Raw genomic sequence first — 18597 nt, 5'->3', positions numbered from 1 at the left:
GATTGTGAGGAGAGCATTATGTCACCCACTGATCATATCATGAACCCACCACCATCTCAGCTTGAAGAAGTTTCAGGAACTGAGATTATTATGGATCCATTGTTTCCAGACAAGCCATTGCCTGAAAAGGGTAAGCTCTTACAGGCTGTTATAAAGGCAGGGCCATTACTTCAGACACTCCTCTTAGCCGGTCCATTACCTCAATGGCGCCACCCACCACCGCCTCTTAAGACCTTCGAGATCCCTCCAGTTACAGTCCAATGCCCAATTGTCAACAATGGTTGTGGCAAGTTCAACAGGAAAAGAGTTTTCTCAGATGGATCCTATTCAGAAGCTAAGTATCAGAAAGTTCTTCTCCACTGAACGGGAACTCGAAACAAATTCTGGATACTGATCTTTATTCTTACTCAAGTAGTACTAATAGTCATCTAATATACCATTACATAGGTAAATTTCCAGGATTAATCGTCTCACTTCTAGGGTTCAAGTGAAAGTGATCTTTTGTACATTAGGGCTTTTTGTTATGCTCCATTGTGGGAGACAGAGTCTGATCCATTTAGGGTTTAGATTTAGAGGGATGAGAAAGTAAGAAAAAAAAAAACTCCCCTGGTTGAACTCTAACTAAATGAGAGTGAGTACTATGTGAGAGAGTTTGCTATTTTACTTCTTTCTCCACTTATGCTTATTGCTTTTTTATTTTTGCTTTTTTGTTGGGTTTTGGTATCTCAAACCCAAAACCCAATTTCACATTCATGTTTTGGCAATTTGGCTCCATGATTGTGAAACTCGATTAGGGGTTTCTTTTGTATTCTATGATTTTTCCCTCTACAATCAGTTGGGGATGATATTATGTTAAATTTAAATGTATACTATATAACTCTTGGTGTTATGTTCCTGTCTTCATAATGGATTTTATTTTTCTATAGTAATTGAAATAGGTTTATCTTGTTGTCTTTGTGAGAGTGTGCTTGAAGGATTTGTAACTTTTGAGATATTTTATTTAATTGTTTTGTTTTTTTGGGGGTAAATGGGTGAGAGAAGTCGTTGGTAAGCCCAACAACCAAAAAGTCCAAAAGCCATTTCTTTGTCGGTTCGGGTAGGTCCCGAAGATCTAGAGCCGGATCTTCTTGTCCATGTAACACATAAGTCTACGAGTGTTAAAAAATAGACAGTCCACTCATGGATTGATTGAAGTGGCGGTAGAGATATAGTTAAATACGAGTGTTATGCGATAGATTGAAGTATAATGGTGGTAAAGATATAGTTAAATGATAGATTGAAGTATAGTTAAACGATAGAGATATAAATAGTAATGGTAGAGTTAGTAAAACCCGTAGAGTTATACGATAGAGTAAGTCGCAGCCGTAGACTTAAATTTAGTGGTGGTAGAGTAAGTAAAAAAAAGATTCTTAGAGTTATGGGTGAAATAGATATAGTCGATAGACTTAATTGTAGTGGTGGTAGAGTAAGAAGGTAGAATTGAGTTATATGGCAAACTAATAAATAGTGCCAGTAAAGTTAGTATTTCTGATAGAGTTATTGCTGACAATAGAGTTTTTAAATTATGTTACGATAGAGTTACTGCTTACTAAAATAGCATAAGATTCGTAGACTTATTGTTTCGTGTGGGGGTAGAGTTATTGATTAAACGTAGATTTAGGTCATCGTTTTACAAGTATTTTGTAGGTTAAATGAAGTAATCTAAATGGTGAAAAGACAAAAATACCCTTAACGAAGAGTTAAAGGGAATTTGTACTAAGTATAAACTGAGAAATAATGTGAACCTTGAAGTTTTTGAGTGGATTTTCCGATAGACTAAAGAGAATTAGAGTTTTATCTAGGATTCTATGTAGAGATTTAATTGCAAACAAACCAATGCAACTAATGGCTTGCAAATCGAAGTTAATCTCCATGTGCAAGACTCCTTATAATTTGGCATATAAGAAAGTTAGCTGATACTTATCTTCGTGATTTGTATGGTTCGTATGCACATGTTCTAATGGAGTTTGAGGCAGTTGACTTGTCGGTTTATAATCAAGACAATTGGATATATGCACAATAACAATAATGGTGGTATGAAACTACTCAAAAAATCGATGAAGAGCAAGATGATAATTTTATAAATTTCAAAACAAGACAATATAGCAACGAAGGATGTTCTAATTTGTATTTATCCAACGATACAAATAGAGGTATATAACAAGACTATATAACTCACTAGAGCTAACATAACATGTTATTGTTGTTATTTCACCCTAATTATCCCAATCTACCTACACAAAATATTAAAGTACAAAAAATATTCTTGCTGGTACTGCAACTCGGGGATATCTTCCACTCTCATCTTCTTCTTTTGGTGGTGGGGACATCTTTGAAGCCTTAGTGTGAGATTCAGAGTGGCGAGACTGCATGAGATAACAAAAGGAGTAAATAAAGATAAGAACCCAACCCAACATAAAATCATGAAACCAACAAACTGTTGAGACAAACAACAACTATGACAGGAACTACTGACAAAGGAGACAACTAGACAAAAGGATCAAGACAACAAATCTACTGCAGATGAGATCTAATCAGGAAGAAGATAGCTAAAGTAATCTAAGAGAAACTAGAAAACCAATAAAGCTCATGAAGCAAAAGGAACTCATCTTAACTTAAGTAAAAAAACAACTCTTGAAAACCAACTAAACAAGCAAAGAATCAATGCGTTACAAAGCTATAACAAAGACTTAAACATTGGTAACGAGAAAAACTCACCAGTCACCAGGGTCACACTGATGGTAAAACTTCTGAATATCTGCAAAACAAAACATGAATAAAACCCAGAACCGTCAAATCCCAGCAAATTAAATAAACCAAGAACATGAAAAGAGAACAAAGCCGAAACCCAGTTAAAAGAAACGAGCATAAAAACTGCAAATCTACACAAATAATCAAAGATTCTCTACAACGAACTTAGAGACGACGACAATCAGAGGAGTTCTTGCCGGAATCGGAGGAACCAATGATCTGACGCTGCTCGGAAGCAAACAAATGTAACTATACACAATCATCTAACCCCAACAAAAAAAAGGCGTCAAATGCTAAAGTCGATATCATTTCTCTAAACTACGAAACAAACATTTTGAGGCGGCGTCAAATCAAAATTCTGAGCTGAATACAAACCTGGCGAAGATACATCAGATGCTAAAGGCAATATCTTTTCTCCTTGGCTCGAACAAACATCATTCACCGATAGCCAAAAAGAAGTCTGTAACCTTAAATCCGTTTGAAAAGAAACGCAACCGAAAGAGATCTCCGCCGCCAACTCCTGAAGCAGATACCACCACCACTACCTAATTCGAGAACCCTGCTTCTCATCGAAAGCCATGCTTCGGCGGAAGAAAAAACCACCAATCCAAAACACCACTCAAACCTTCCTTATGTCNCGAACAAACATCATTCACCGATAGCCAAAAAGAAGTCTGTAACCTTAAATCCGTTTGAAAAGAAACGCAACCGAAAGAGATCTCCGCCGCCAACTCCTGAAGCAGATACCACCACCACTACCTAATTCGAGAACCCTGCTTCTCATCGAAAGCCATGCTTCGGCGGAAGAAAAAACCACCAATCCAAAACACCACTCAAACCTTCCTCATGTCGGAATCAAACCACCGCAACCCTATGTCTTATACTCAAATCTCCAATCAAAGCCGCAACAAACAAGAAAAGAGTAGCAAAAGCTTCTGGCCTGAGAAAGGGAGGTCGGAACCGGTGCTAGGTCAGCCACCGTGATCCGCCTCAGATATACATTTTTTTCCGGCAGCTAGAGCTCGAGAGTAAAAAGAGAAGTAGGTTTAATCTTTTTTTGGTTTTTTTATATATTTAAGTTTTTTTAAACAAAAAAATAATTCATAATGGCACTTATGTAATTCAAAGATTATAAAAGTGGTTATATGTCTTTTTCTAACAAATGTGTACTATTCTAGTAAATAAAACGAATAAAGGACCTACTCTAGTAATAAACCACGATTTATGTATTAATATAGTAATTCTTTCGAAAAAATATACAACTTCGAAAAAAATACGACTCGTTTGTTATTTAAACCTTGAAACATGAGTCAAGAGGCACAGAACTAAAACAGTGAAGTAATATACAACTCATTTATCTTACCTTCAAAAAAGAGCCAGAAGAAGGAAAACAGTGAAGCAAGTATCAAACAACCAACACTACAAAGTACAAACTAAAACTAGGGAAGGACAAGACACAAAGGAGAAAACCAAACCAACTGGGTGTATTAAAGTTTTTAAGTGACGTGGAGACGCTTATAACGGACCATCACTTTCCCTTTAACTCCAACAACCATAGCATTCCAATCAGTCTCAGGAAAAGGTGACACTAACTCAAGCTCAAAGTTTCTCAACAAGAGACTCCATATGGCTTTGATTTGCATGTACGCAAAAGGTCCACCAAGACACTCGTGCCTACCTGCCCCCAAGGAGATGTATGAGAATGGACCAGCTGCTTTGTCTTCTTCTCTACCCGGTGAGAATCTATCGGGATCAAAATTGTCTGGATCTTTATAAACATGAGGTAAACGGTTGGCGAATACAGGCGAGGTTGCGACAATATGACCCTTTGGGATCTCATATGTTTTTCCTTCTCGGTGAGAGGCTCTCATCAACACGATCAGTGGAGGGTGAAGCCTCAAAGCTTCTTTAATGCATCTAAACAGAACATCCATTTCAGATAAGATATCATAATTGATCTTGTCCCCATGTTTTTCAATCAGTTTCTTCTGCTCGTCCTTTGCGGCTAATAAGTAGTGTTTATCTCGCATGAGATAAGCACCGGTCCATGTTGAAGTGATAGCGCTTGTGTGTTGGCCAGCAAACAAAGCAGCAGTGAGCAAGCCAGTGACCTCAGATTCAGTTGTTTCTCTACCCTCTTTGTACTTTGAGTCGATGAAACATTGTAGCATGTCGTGCTCTGATTTGTCACCCGAACGTTTTCTAGATGCTATGATTTTGGAAAAGATTTGTGCAAGCTTTGCCCTGGCGCGGTCGCGACAGCGATGAGCTGGAATGGGAAGGTAAGGGAAGAGAACACTAATGGGGAGCATTCCATTGTCAAGTTCGTGGAACAATGCAGAGACATCATCAAACAGTTGTTCACGGACTTCTCGACCTAGAAGACATCTACTTGCAGTTAAGATGATTAGACGCTCTAGCTCAACACTTAGGTCCACTTCACCACTCTCTCCCCATTTTGAAAAGGAATCCTGACAAGATCAATGTACAAGGATTCAGAAATATATATTTATTCAAATTTTGCAAATTAAACCAAACAAAAATAATAATATTTGTTCTAAATTTAGAATCCCTAATCAAATTCCTACTAATTATTATTATTATTATTATTTTTAAAAAAATAATCAGAGGTGATCGGGACTTTTACCATGCACTGAACTATCTAAATATTTTGTTATTGAGAACAAACAAAAATAAATCTTAAAGAAAAGTGTATTTTGAATTAATTAACTATTGCACTCTATTAATTTTATCACCACCTTTAGAAAAAATTAATTTTAAATGTTAGAATTTGTATCAAAGTTTTAGGTTATATGTAATTACCGCAGCTTCTCTAACCATGGGATCGACATAACTTCTTAAGTTATCGACTTTGAGAGCATCAGCGAAGAACCGAAACTGCTCCATCCGGATGGGATAATCAGCATCAAACACAACTCCGGGGCCAAAAGTAGGCACGTTGAATCTGTAAACTTCTTTCTGGCTAAGTTCCGATTCAAAAGCGTTGAAGAAATGCTCCGACACTTCAGGACCGATCAAAAAGGTTATGTTCTTGTGAAGAAGCTTCACCGTGAAAACACTTCCAAGCTTAGGATATTCCTCTCTAAGCATCGAGATTGGACCTTTCATGAAGCGGATAAGAGTTCCGATCAAAGGTGGCCACGCTTGAAGAACCGGAGGGACACGAACACTCTTCTTCTTCTTGGAAGGTAAGGATGTGATGAGTTTGGTCACAACCATTGTAAGGAACAACACCACAATAACCACACAACTCATATTCAAAACCTTGTAAAAATACTCTTCCATATTTTGGATTTGCTTCACAGATTTAACACTGCTCAGCTTAACTCTCGTTTTATAGCTTGATTGCTTTTGGAATTTTAGGCAATAAATAATTATGTCCGACTATAGCCACAACACGTTAGGTTCTTTAGCTTCACTTGATCATCAAACAAAACACGTAGACGATATTATGCTCATGTGTCCTCCGACTGATGTCTATTACATGCATATAGTTTGTAGAAGATTAGTGTCCGAGAAATGTACCTTTAATATTGAGTGATAAAAATAGTAATATTATACGTACTACTTATTTTGGGCTATGTTAAGACTTGAGAGGCTATAAAATATCGGATCTAAACTTATCTCTAGATCGTTTAGACTTGCGAGTTGGATAGGCTCAAAGCAGCTTTTGATTTTGTGCTGATATAAACAACCAGAGGCATTGATTGACTGATACAAATAACATCTCTCTTGAGAAATTTAGATACCAAGACTAGCACTGGTTAAAGAATTAACCGGTCGAACCAACAACCTGAGACACTCCAGAGGAGCAAGAGTGACTGTCAGAGCCTCTCTGCGTCTGTTTTGTGTTGTAGGAACCGCAGCTACTGCATTTATGCGCGATAAAATGAAACCGAACGTTAGTGTTTGAGCTGCAGTCATTGCAAAGAATCCATACCTGATTCAGTATATCAAGTCCAAATCAGAATGTGCACATACACAAACACAGCAAGAACATGATATGGAATTCAATTTCGTTTACCATCTTATTTTCATACAGTTTTGGCATTGGGTATGCAGCAACCTGCAAAATTTGAATGTAAAAAACTTAATGAACATTAAAAGACTATACAAGAGATCGAACATTAGAGTATGGAGTCTTTACCTCTTCATCAAGTTTCTTCCACAAATTGGACATGTCACATATGGATTTGGAACATACAGGGCATGTGTATCTACGCAATTCATCAAGAAAACCCAAGAAACGTTTTAATTATTGTTTATTAATGACTTCCTTTTATTGGCTGCATAAAGACTTGAGAGCTCTTTTTACCGGTTATGCAGCCCCATATCTTTGGTGCATTCTAAATGCATAGTGTGACCACATCGCAGGACCGTGATATCTCTTGTGGAGTCAAACAGATACTGAGAACAAAATAAACCCAAATCAGGACACCATTTATTGTTACACTAAGAAATGTGAAGATTTTATTCTTGTACCTCGAAACAAACAGGGCAATTGTGATGCATTGCGCCTTCGACACATCGGTGCTTGTCCTCCATAACCTTGGAGTAGCAACATCCTGTTTCAAGAAAACAAAATAAGATCTCCTAACAATGAAAGGTGCGAGAACTAATGGAAAACAAGCACGTGAGGTGAGGTTTTGTAGTCTCTTACGACATCTTTTGCAATGGAAGAAGTTTTCTTCTCCTCCAGTCCTATTGAACCAACATCATGAGATTACATATCAACTTCACAAGTTCGAATTAGTAAGCACAAATTACAATGCCAGTTTAAAAGTGAATATATACCGGCAAATCCCACACTCATCGCAATGATATTGCTTTTTGGAAAGCTGAAACAACCAAATTGAGTCTCATTACTACTACAAATTCCAGCTAAAAAGGGCGATAACTCGATTTTAAAACACTTACATCATCGTCAAAGAATTTGCATTTTGAGCAAAAGTACTTCCCCATACATACACCACAATTTGAGCAATTTTGCTGGACCTAAAGAAAACAAATCAGAGTTTCAGCATCAAGAAACATGTATACACATGAATCAAATCTCTATATATCAAAATGTGGATATATACTCACGTCTTGTTCTGTCTCACAGAGTGAGCATACCACCTGAAAAAAAAAAACCAAATCAAGATCAAGATCAATAATGCTATCACAATGAACAAAACATAATCAAAATATTCAGAATGTTTCAAAACCTTTGAAACTTCATGACGAGGAAGTTCATGTCTATGCATCTGTTCAATTTGAAGAGAATCCTATTGAAACAAACAAACACATATTAGTTCTATATAACCTTCACATCTATAACCAAAACTTGTTTTTCACAAACCACACACACATTACCTTAGCTTCGTTGTGGCAATGTCTACAATCAAAAACCTCATCACAACATGGTGCTCTAATCTTACATCGTCTTCTATAATGTGAGCACCTAAACACAAAACAGATGGGATAAATAAAATTCAATTAAAGATTGAAACTTTAGCTTTCGTTACTAATAAAATTGAAATCAAAAATTAATGGGTTGGTCTTTACCCGTAATGCCCAGATCCAATCTCCATTAGATTCGCAACCTGAGAACCAAATTCTTGATTTTGTTCATTTTCCTGGAAACCCATCTCCATGTTTTACTTCAAAGTTTTAATCTTTCCTACTTTCAAATCAAACCCAATTCGAGACCCAGATTGATAAAGAAACGTAATTTGGAAGAAATGTATTTTAGATATGTTTGTTAAATCAGAGAGAATCAAGTTGAGATGAGAGTTGCAGAGACGGAAAAAGCAATCAGGTAGAGATTTGTTTATATATGAAGATGAGTGAGATGACTCGGCAACACGCCAGATTTTTTAACTTTGCCTAATCCATAGATTATGAAATTATGACTCTCTTACTTTTGGTATATATAATTTAAGGAACATAATATATTTAAAAATCTCTTTTTTTTGATAAAATATCTACAAAATAAAATGATTTCCACTAGTTTATGTAATGAGAAAATTTGGAATAGGGTTTATGGCCTTAGGATGGATTGAAGTGTAGAGATTTTTGGTTGAACTTTTGTTGAAATATATATATATATATATATATATATATATATATATATATATTTTTTTTGTAGTATGCAACTAAAAGTCTAAAACCATCATATTTCAGAAGAGGTTAACACTCGGTTTTAGCTTTGATTCAGTTGGCGACTTGGCGGGACCATTTAAGGAACCATGGTCTGTGGTGTGGGTCTCAATGTTCCTGTCTTTTGAAAAGGAGGAACATGATAGGATTAGATAATGGTTATGATCTTCACCCACTTGGTGACACGTTATGGGTCCATATTTTAGAAGTTGTGGAAACTTTTTGTTTTATTTTAATCGTTTGATAATTGATAATATTAATAGAGTTCTGGGTAAGACCCTTCACCAAAAAAAAAAAAGAGTTGTGGTTGTGGGTAAGACTATTGCTAAGTGTCAAACTCGATAATGGACCTTCAAGGGGCTTAGATTCTGTTTTATCTTTTGGTTTGTAACAAAACAATAAGTGGTTAAAAGGGACATGATAGACATTGATCCCAAGAAGGCAATAATCAATAATTGTCTTTAGGAATTAGGAGTATGATAGAAAATTTTAACAATATTTTTTAAATATGTATTTGTGAAAAGTGCAAAACATAGTTTCTGTGAGACGGATAGAGAGTTGCATCGTTTAAACTGCTAAAATTTTAAAATGTTAAACTGCTAAAATGTTACGTTGTGATCGGTCAAAATCTCTCATGATCGGAGTCCCTTTTTTTTCGGAATGGAGCCTGATTTCTTAAGACCCTCAAAACTCGAAAAAATAACTTTGAATCCGGTCCATACAGAACCAACTCTGATAAAAACCTGATCGGTCAAGTTAACCGATATACAATTTTACATACTGTATGCTTTTTTTTTTTTTTTTGGTAAATATTTTTCACGTACATCTGGTATGCTAAATTTGTATAGCGTATCTATGTGTATTTTGTAGATTAGTACATCTACAGCTAAAACAGTCACACGTAACAAAACTATTTCAAAAACAACAAAAAGAAAACTTACCAACCATCAACAGAACAACAACCTTTTTTTTTTCGTTTCAAAAAAACAGTTACGTTGTTGAGTTTCTTTTTTTGTTAAGAAGGAAAAAAAAAACAAAAAATGGATCTTGACCAAATTTGACAAAAACAAATCTCTTGGTCATCATCATGACCGATTCTCAAGTACTACTTCATGCGCCTCGGCCGCCTCGTAGCAACGCTAAAGTTTGTTACGGAGCCACTTTTTTCAACATCTCTTCTTACGGAATCTTCGAAGAATATGAAACTCCGAATGTCATCTTCGGACATGCATTGCCTCTCCTTGAGATACAAATCATTCTTATCTTCGTTTCCATCGTCTTATGTCATATGTTATCAGACGTATTGGCATACCACAGTTCGTCTCGCACATGCTAGTAAGTTGAGGAAAATATTCACAAATGTCAATAGTCTTGTATTGCAACTACATGCCCATGGTTTCTTGTAATGTAAGTAACAGGTCTTTTGGTTTTTAAACTAGGCCGGTATTGTTTTGGGACCTCAGCTATTTGATCTGGTGGAGTTTTCATCAGATAGGTTATCGTTAGACGTCCCCGGATACGTCGCGTTGGAAGGTGTGGCCAGGTTTGGGTTGATAATGTTCACGTTCTTGATGGGCGTGAAGACCAACAAGAAGGCCGCATTTCAAACCGATAGGCGGACGATCATTATAGCGGTTTCAACCTTTCTCGTAACTATGATCAGCGGATTAGCCTTCAGAAACTTCCGTCTCGACAAGGTCGACCCTCTATATATGCCTTTGAGGCTGGCTCCAACAGAACGTACCGTGATTGCAGCGGTTCAAGCATTAACGCTGTTACCGGTCATAACCCACCTCGTATATGAGCTCAAGATTCCAAACTCGGAGCTAGGCCGCATTGCCATATCTATCGCCGCCATCAACGATCTCATTGGATTTATCACTCTGATATGCGTCTCCTATGTAGGAACATACAGGTACGCAAGACGTCTATATAATAACTAGCAATTCAAAAAAGATATACAAAAACTACTCGATTACCTCATTAAGTATACTCTTGTTGTAATCAAAGTCTAAAACTTATCAAAAAAATTGATCAACAAAATTTACAATTTAATTGTCTACGTTTGCATGACAGATTAATCTGTCTAGACGATCGCATGATATATAACATTTTTACAAAGAAAGTACCCAACTAATTATAATTAAAAAAAAATTAGAAGAAAATACATAATAAAAATAATATATAGTTGTTATCTAGACTATATAGACTATATAGATTAGTAACTTAGTATCTAACAATCTTTTGAACATTTGTTCTAATAGTTTGAAATGGTCCGCAGGTACGTATCGCCCAGCATTGCCAACCGTGATATGATTGCAATGATCATCTTAGTCCTTGTGATCCTATTCATTGTCAAGCCTACGGCACAACGAATAGTTGATATTACCCCAGAAGGCAAGCCCGTACCGAGGATGTACTTATACGCAACAATCATGACAGCAATCGCCGCTAGTATGTACTCAGAATTTTTCAACCAAATCCATGTTCTAGGAGCTTTTTTGGTTGGGATGGCGATCCCAGATGGTTACAAATATATTTTTCCCTATTTCAATCGCAGTCATGACGATGAAAGGTGACGTTTTAAGGGCATTATATTCGTTCGATGACATTTCCTTTAACATAGTTCTTGTGATTCTTACATCGGTCGTGAAATGGACGGCCACGTTTGTACCTTGCATGATCTGCAAGTTACCTATGAAAGAATCTGTTATCATTGCCACTATTATGAACTATAAGGGTTTTGTCGACTTATGCTTCCTCGATGGCGCTGTAAAAAAGAAGGTAAAATAATATTTATTAGAACCTAACCAAATTTACATGAATCTTCTATGTTGCTTGCATCATGGTTTTAAATTAATTGATAATTATTTTTTTATATATATACAGAATTTAACGCAAGCAACGTACACGTTCATGATTATTTACGTGCTATTGAATGCGGGAATTTTACCTACGATTGTGAAGGCACTATATGATCCAAAGAGGAAATATATTGGATACGTCAAGAGAGACATTATGCATCTGAAGTCGAACTCAGATCTCAAGATTCTAAGTTGTTTGCACAAACCAGACAATATTTCAGGCGCGATCTCGTTGCTTAAATTGATTTCTTTACCGCTAAACAACGAGAACAAAGACAGAAGAGTCATTGCTGTCACGACGTTATACCTAGTAAAACTCGCCGGACGTATGTTTCCAATCTTGATACCGCACGACAAGCGGTCTAAAGCACGATCGCTTCAAAACTCTTACATCCAAACAATGATGCTCGCGTTCAACGAGTTTCAACAAGAGAATTGGGAATCTTTGACTATTAATTCTTTCACAGCATACTCTCATGAGGATCTTATGGATCAAGACATTTGCAACCTTGCTTTAGACCAACTCACATCGATGATCATTGTCCCTTCTGGACGAAGATGGTCACCAAATGGATCATATGAATCAGAAGATATTATGATCAGACGTGTGAATGCTTCTCTCCTCGACCGAGCTCCATGTTCTATCGGTGTACTCAATTACCGAGGATATCATAAAGGTAAGAAAAGGACTAATAGTACCATTAACGTCGGTGTAATCTTCATTGGTGGTAAAGATGATCGTGAGGCGCTCTCGCTTGTGAAATGGATGAGACAGAATCCGACAGTATGTCTCACCGTGACACGATTTTTATCTGGTCAAGAACCAAATAAGTCCAAGAATTGGGATTACCTTATTGATGATGAGGTCTTGAATGATTTGAAAGCAACATACTCCACCGTCGAAAATTTTTCGTATGTGGAGAAGATAGTCACTGGTGGGCCCGCGGTAGCCACCACCGTTAGATTGGTGGCGAAAGATAACGATTTGGTGATTGTAGGGAGAGGTCATGACGACGAGTCAATGGATTTCACGGGATTGGCAGAGTGGATGGAGCTTCCAGAATTAGGAGTCATCGGAGATTTGCTTGCATCAAAAGATTTAAGAAGTAGGGTTTCTGTTTTAGTATTACAACAACAACAAAAACATGAATGAGTGTAACATATTTCAATGATCTCAACCAAAAATTATATTCACATTCATAGGTCAATGGTAGATATCTTTAATTGTGCGTGGACATAGATATATAAATGAGATTGGTTAATATACATTCATTTCAAAGGAGAAACTTTAGTTAGAAATTAAACTTATGAATAATTCCCAAAATAGTATCAATCTTATATAATAAAGTAACGTTTTTTTTAACAAGTTCTAAGAATTTGGCATTTGATACTCTCTTCTTTCAATATGTGTCATTATTTTCTTTAAATTTTTGAATCAAACAAATTAAATACAATTGGCTTTACATAATATACATTTTTTACATATTATTTTTTTACTGTCACATAATTTAATGCAAAATTATAAGTATAAAATAATTTGATGATCAAATAATCAGAAGATATACATTATAAGATGTTCAATTTTTCTTTATTTTTCTATATTAACATATGGGAAAAATATCATTTAAATTATGAATTTTCAAATTATGGCTATTTAAATCATGAACTTTATTGTCGGTCATTTAAAACATCAATTTTCATTGGCTAGCTCTTTTAAACATTAAATTTTGTTGACCAAGTCAAAAAATACATGATGTTAAATCTGATAATCGAGCAACTAACATACGTTACTCTGCCGTTAACACTCTCCGTTAGTGACAAAACTATGTCGTTTTGATGAAAAAATTTAGTTTCAGAAAATTTCATTTAAACCATGAACTTTTAAATTGAGACCATTTTAATCATTAACTTTCAAATATAGGTCGTCTAAACCATGAACTTTGTTTTCGGCTATTTAAAACATCAAATTTCATTGACTATGATTTTTTAATGACCTCTCCAAAAACAAAACTACTCTTATAGAAGGCTGCTCAGAATGCTCTCCTTGTTGGGGAGAACCTACTTACACGACCAGTGATTGATTCGATGAAATGCCCACACTACGAAGCGGAAGAATCAACCCTCCACCTCTTCTTCGAGTGCCCGTTTGCAAAACGCATTTGGGATATGGCCCCAGTGACGAACAGATTGAGAGTCGAGGATCTCACCTCACTTGAACAAGGCATCATCGAAGCCAACAAGCTGATCTGTCTACCACCTACAGGCATCAGAACCGGTCCTCTGTTCCCCTGGATCTTCAGGTCAATTTAGACCTCGCGGAACCAGAAAATCTTCAATAAAAAGATAACACAAGAGGAGGACGTTATGCAACTCTCAATCCACCGAGCTAAAGAGTGGCAAAGTGCCCAAATCCCATTATCTAAACTGAAACCTGACTTCCATCACGACTGGAACACTCAACAAACCCCATGTTTTCCGACATGCTTCATGGATGCTGCGTGGAAGGACGACGGCAAAGCAGGTTTGGGATGGATCTTCAAGGATACCAACGAACTCCCTAGATCTGTCGGTTCTGCTTCTATGTCGAACATAGGCTCACCTTTGACGACCGAAGCGTTGGCCACTCTTGCAGCACTAAGAGTGGCAATCGAACCAGATTTCAAGAACATTTCTTTCGCTTCAGACTCGTTTATACTAGTCCAAGCTCTCAATCGGAAACTCCAGCATAAGGAGCTTCACGAGATTTTCCATGATGTACTGATTTTATCTTCTAATTTTGTTTTCTGCTCCTTTGTTTACATTCCGCGCAATCAAAACAGTCAAGTTGATGCTTTAGCTAAGGAGGCTATGCCCCTTTGTACGAACCCCTAATTGAATGAAGAGTAAAGTATGTTTGTCCAAAAAAAAAAAAAAAAACCTCGCCACATATCATGATCAATGTTTTATTAATCTAACTTTGCCCATCATTGTATATGTCAATTATCAAGCATTTTGCATAGACCGCATGTATCGCGTCACGAGATTTAACATCTCTCTTCTTATAGTCGATCGATTATACAATCAAGCCATTGTTGTAACAGAAATAAATAATATATTTAAAAACTCAGCATTTTATCAACTTTTTGAATGAGGCAGGCAAAGTTCTTTACAATTTAATTTTGATTGTATGCAAACAGTCCATTCCATACTGCTTGACTCGATTATTTATCTATATTATATTTGCAGAACCTTTTTTTACCAAATGTACTATATCCACTTGTATATCTTGATGCTTTTTTGAAGTGAACACCCACCATTAACAACAAAATTGCAAAATTTCACGTGAACTTAATGAAATAAAACAAATAATATGCACAATTTATTTTATGGCCATTCAAGGTAAGATATTTTCACTTTTCACCAAAACTCATATACTACAACTAAGGGTGAAATTAGTAAAATCTTGTAAATTAATACTCGATAAATTAATACAAACGTAAAATAGTAAAATTATTCGGTCTCAAATAACAAACTTTGATAAGATAATGAAATATATAAATATTTAAAATTTCATGTACATATAGTATCATAAATTAATAATCATACAAGTTATATATACATATATATATATATATATATATATATATGTTGATATATTAATGTATGCTTTAGTGTGTAATTTATTATTTTGAATTTTTGTTAGAGCTTAATTATGACTATATAGTAATTATTAAGTTGTGTCTTTAAACTATAGTATTGTAGTATACTTTATAACTGTCATTGAAGTAGCCAAAACTTTCTATAATTTTTCATTTATTATATATGTATATAAATCATTTTCATTTTTGTAGTCTTATAAACTGGTAATCTGGTATATGATATTGGTTAGGTCATATATCAAAAAATTGAATTTATGTATATTATTTGTATAAGTGAGTTCGTATATAGTCTTTGTAATCTTTTTGTCGAAAATGTATTTTTGTAAGTATAAAATTTCAATGCTTGAAAATTTTATCGCCCTTGCGTATGGCTTGTGTATTTGCAAGAAGTTAAATTTGAATTTGCTAAGTAAATTTTTTTTTAAAAGAATCCCCTTCTTACAAATAAATTTCTAAGACTAATGAAAAGAATGGTACCAGTACTTATGAACCTAAATCATAAGCTGTTGTTGTTGTATTACCAAAACAGAAGCTTGGCCATTAATATCATGTGAAGTCAATAGATCACCAACAACACCAAGCTCCTTAAACTCACTCCATTCCTCAAGCCCTTCTGTGAACACACTCGTCCTTCCTTTCCCTCTTCCCACTATGAACATATCAAAATCGTTTGAAAGCGACTTCAAGAAACCAGATGTCTCAGACGCGTCTTCAATTGCTTTCTCCGAGTAGAAAATGTCTACTAATGTGTTGCTCTTTACATCTCTAAGAAGTTCATCGTCAAGCATTTTATCCCACTCTGATTTTTCTCGTGCGTTCTCATCGGTGGTGATCATTCGGACAATTGTTACAGTGATTCTAGGGTCTCGAGCCATTCGTGCTGCAAGTGTCACTGCTTCTCTATCGTCTTTACCGCCTAGGAAGACCATACAGACATTGTATGTTGATAAGTTTGAAACAGCGTCATTAATGGTTCTTCGTCCAACACTGCTTCGGTACACAAAGATTCCGACAGAACATGGTGCAGCGTCAAGAACGCTCTTATTAAGGTTCATGATCATGCTACTGTTTGAGATGATAGCGGATCTGTCAGCGGACCAAGTCTGGTGAAAAGGAAGAAGTATGAGAGAAGTAGTGTTGTTGAGAGCAAGCATACAAATGTCTCCATGCATCGTATCGGGCATAGATATAGCCGTGAAGATGCTTACAAAGACCGATCCGTAGAACTCTTTGCGGAATTTTTCAAAAGAGACAAGTACATTGTTTGAATACGACGTCTCCTCTGTTTTGAGAGTTTGCAATTTGTGGGAAATGAAGATCGAATGGGCTTGTCCTACGAGCTCCAACAAGTGGAGGACATAGGTTGCAACAGGAGATTCCCTGGACGGGCAAGTAGCTTCAAGAAGATTGATCATTGGACGTATATCATCTGTTCTGTAAATGCAAGACAGAATGCTTAGTTCAGAGTTTGGTTTCAGGTGCTGCATATTCCGCTTCTCGTACCCTGCGTACATCCTCGCAGGATCATACAAGTACCGCAATATCGGAGGTATGATTGCGGAGTTCAACATTATGTAAAGACACGCGACAGTGAAGGTCTCGGGCCGAACAGACTGCAATGTTGAAAGCATGCATAAACATGAGATATATGGTTTTTGTATTGAAATATAATATGATTATGGAGGCGCATATGTGTTTGACTGTTTGTACATACCCCTCTTTGGAAGGCTAAGGCGTAGGCACCGAGCTCGAAGATGCCTTTAAAAGACATGATAAGAGATAGAGCGAAGCAGTCTTCCATTGGCATACGGTAGAACAAAGCAGGAACCGTAGTGAAGATGAATTTGACGACGAAAGATATTAATATGATGAGTATAATACCTTTGAGATCTTTCCAATGAAACAAAGCCGTGATATCGATCTCCGTGGAAGAAGAAGCAATGAAGAAGGGAATAAAAGTGCCGAATATAGCCGACTCAAACTTCTCAATGATCGCAGAACCTAAAGGAGGGCCATGAGGAACAGCAAGACCTAAGATGAAAGGTCCCATGAAAATAGATTGCTTGCACCAGTTCGCAAGAATGGCTGAACCAGAGACCATAACAATGACTGTAGTTAAGTATATTGGCTTGACGGGACGACCAGAAGGCGTTTGTTTAATAATGTAGAACATCAACGGTCTGAAAACATAGATTGCAACACAAACAAAGAGAACCACTATCCCTGCTCGCTTCAAAGGACGATCCCCTACAATAACATCTCCTATAAACACACTCCCGAGCCGTGTTTGGTCGTCCTTGAGCTCCTTCATGAAGATGAGAGCGGAAGCAAGAACCGAGGTGCTGAAATCACTAACCACAGCAGAAGATATCGCTAGACGACCGAGCTCTGAGTTCTGTAGCTTGAGCTCAAAAAGAAGGTTTCCAACGACAGGGAAAGACGAAAGGCATTGGATTGAATAAATCACAACATACTCTAATGAATTGAGAGTATGGTCTGATTTTTTCGTTCCAACGTCCCTTAAGTTTCCGAAAAAGATAACGGAACAAACCAACGTGGAAAGTAAAACAGAGGAGATCCCAATGGTGATAGCTTTTCTCCCCGTGGTTCGGACCAAACTCATGTCCATTTTAACTCCCATCAAGAACCAAAACATCATGTAAGAACAAGCAGCGGTGAGACTAAACACAATCTCTTTGTAATCTTCTGTAGAAAAAAATCGTCTCGCCGCTGAATTCTCCTTTAGGAAAGTCTTGCTTAAAAGAACACCAGTCTACAAAGATAACACAACACAAACAAATACCTCAAAATTTAGAATATATCCTTACAATATTAACAATATGGAAACGTTTTTGAGGTTTTCCAATAGTACTTACAAGCATATGAGAAGTGAAACGGATCATGCCGAGACGTTGGAGGAAGAAATGCAAGAATTGCCAAAGGAAAGAGATGATGAGAAATATCATCTGCAAGTGTGGAAACGTGTAACTCCAGAAATGAACATTGATGTTAGGATCTGAGAATTTTTCTTCAGGCCAAACACCATTGGAGCTAGGGTTGAGAGGTACGACGTCACAAATCATGGTTCCTTGTCTCCATGTGTCTCTCAGATAAAGCATCTTATCATCTCCAAAGTCCTCCAT

At 36.5% G+C, this 18597-nt stretch overlaps 3 protein-coding genes, 1 long non-coding RNA gene and 2 pseudogenes across 5 annotated transcripts; 2 read left to right on the top strand and 4 right to left on the bottom strand.

Moving 5' to 3' along the window:
* The window catches only part of LOC104706595, a 2575-nt pseudogene extending 1650 nt beyond the window's left edge, over nucleotides 1-925 (top strand).
* LOC104706594 lies at nucleotides 2103-3421 on the bottom strand. The gene is made up of 3 exons (XR_002033077.1): nucleotides 3166-3421; nucleotides 2758-2797; nucleotides 2103-2405 (listed from the first exon to the last, which is right to left on the bottom strand). It is a non-coding gene; the product is annotated as an uncharacterized LOC104706594 (long non-coding RNA).
* Nucleotides 4057-6464, bottom strand: LOC104706593 (sterol 14-demethylase-like). 2 transcript variants are annotated; one of them, XM_010422790.2, is made up of 3 exons: nucleotides 6377-6464; nucleotides 5614-6288; nucleotides 4057-5261 (listed from the first exon to the last, which is right to left on the bottom strand). In XM_010422790.2, exons 2-3 carry the CDS (start codon nucleotides 6094-6096, stop codon nucleotides 4287-4289), a joined length of 1458 nt encoding a protein of 485 aa, XP_010421092.1. In that variant the 5' UTR covers nucleotides 6097-6288; nucleotides 6377-6464; the 3' UTR covers nucleotides 4057-4286. The 2 variants fall into 2 exon arrangements, with proteins under 2 accessions (XP_010421092.1, XP_010421091.1); XM_010422789.2 differs by lacking the exon at nucleotides 6377-6464 and having other exon boundaries at nucleotides 5614-6321.
* Nucleotides 6408-8699, bottom strand: LOC104706592 (E3 ubiquitin-protein ligase MIEL1-like). Its single transcript, XM_010422788.2, has 12 exons — nucleotides 8359-8699; nucleotides 8167-8254; nucleotides 8019-8078; nucleotides 7897-7929; nucleotides 7729-7806; nucleotides 7606-7649; nucleotides 7472-7512; nucleotides 7294-7376; nucleotides 7127-7218; nucleotides 6959-7028; nucleotides 6836-6877; nucleotides 6408-6751 (listed from the first exon to the last, which is right to left on the bottom strand). The coding sequence occupies exons 1-12, from the start codon at nucleotides 8445-8447 to the stop codon at nucleotides 6584-6586; spliced, it is 888 nt and encodes a 295-aa protein (XP_010421090.1). The 5' UTR covers nucleotides 8448-8699; the 3' UTR covers nucleotides 6408-6583.
* On the top strand, nucleotides 10040-12969 carry LOC104709297 (annotated as a pseudogene).
* On the bottom strand, nucleotides 15946-18597 carry LOC104709296 (cation/H(+) antiporter 3-like). The gene is made up of 3 exons (XM_010425936.2): nucleotides 18331-18597; nucleotides 17169-18227; nucleotides 15946-17067 (listed from the first exon to the last, which is right to left on the bottom strand). The coding sequence occupies exons 1-3, from the start codon at nucleotides 18595-18597 to the stop codon at nucleotides 15946-15948; spliced, it is 2448 nt and encodes an 815-aa protein (XP_010424238.2).

Source organism: Camelina sativa, chromosome 8, assembly GCF_000633955.1.
Source record: "Camelina sativa cultivar DH55 chromosome 8, Cs, whole genome shotgun sequence".
Classification (NCBI taxonomy): Eukaryota; Viridiplantae; Streptophyta; class Magnoliopsida; order Brassicales; family Brassicaceae; genus Camelina; species Camelina sativa.
Note: the sequence above shows the minus strand (reverse complement) of the source record. Positions and strands in the feature narration are given on the sequence as shown.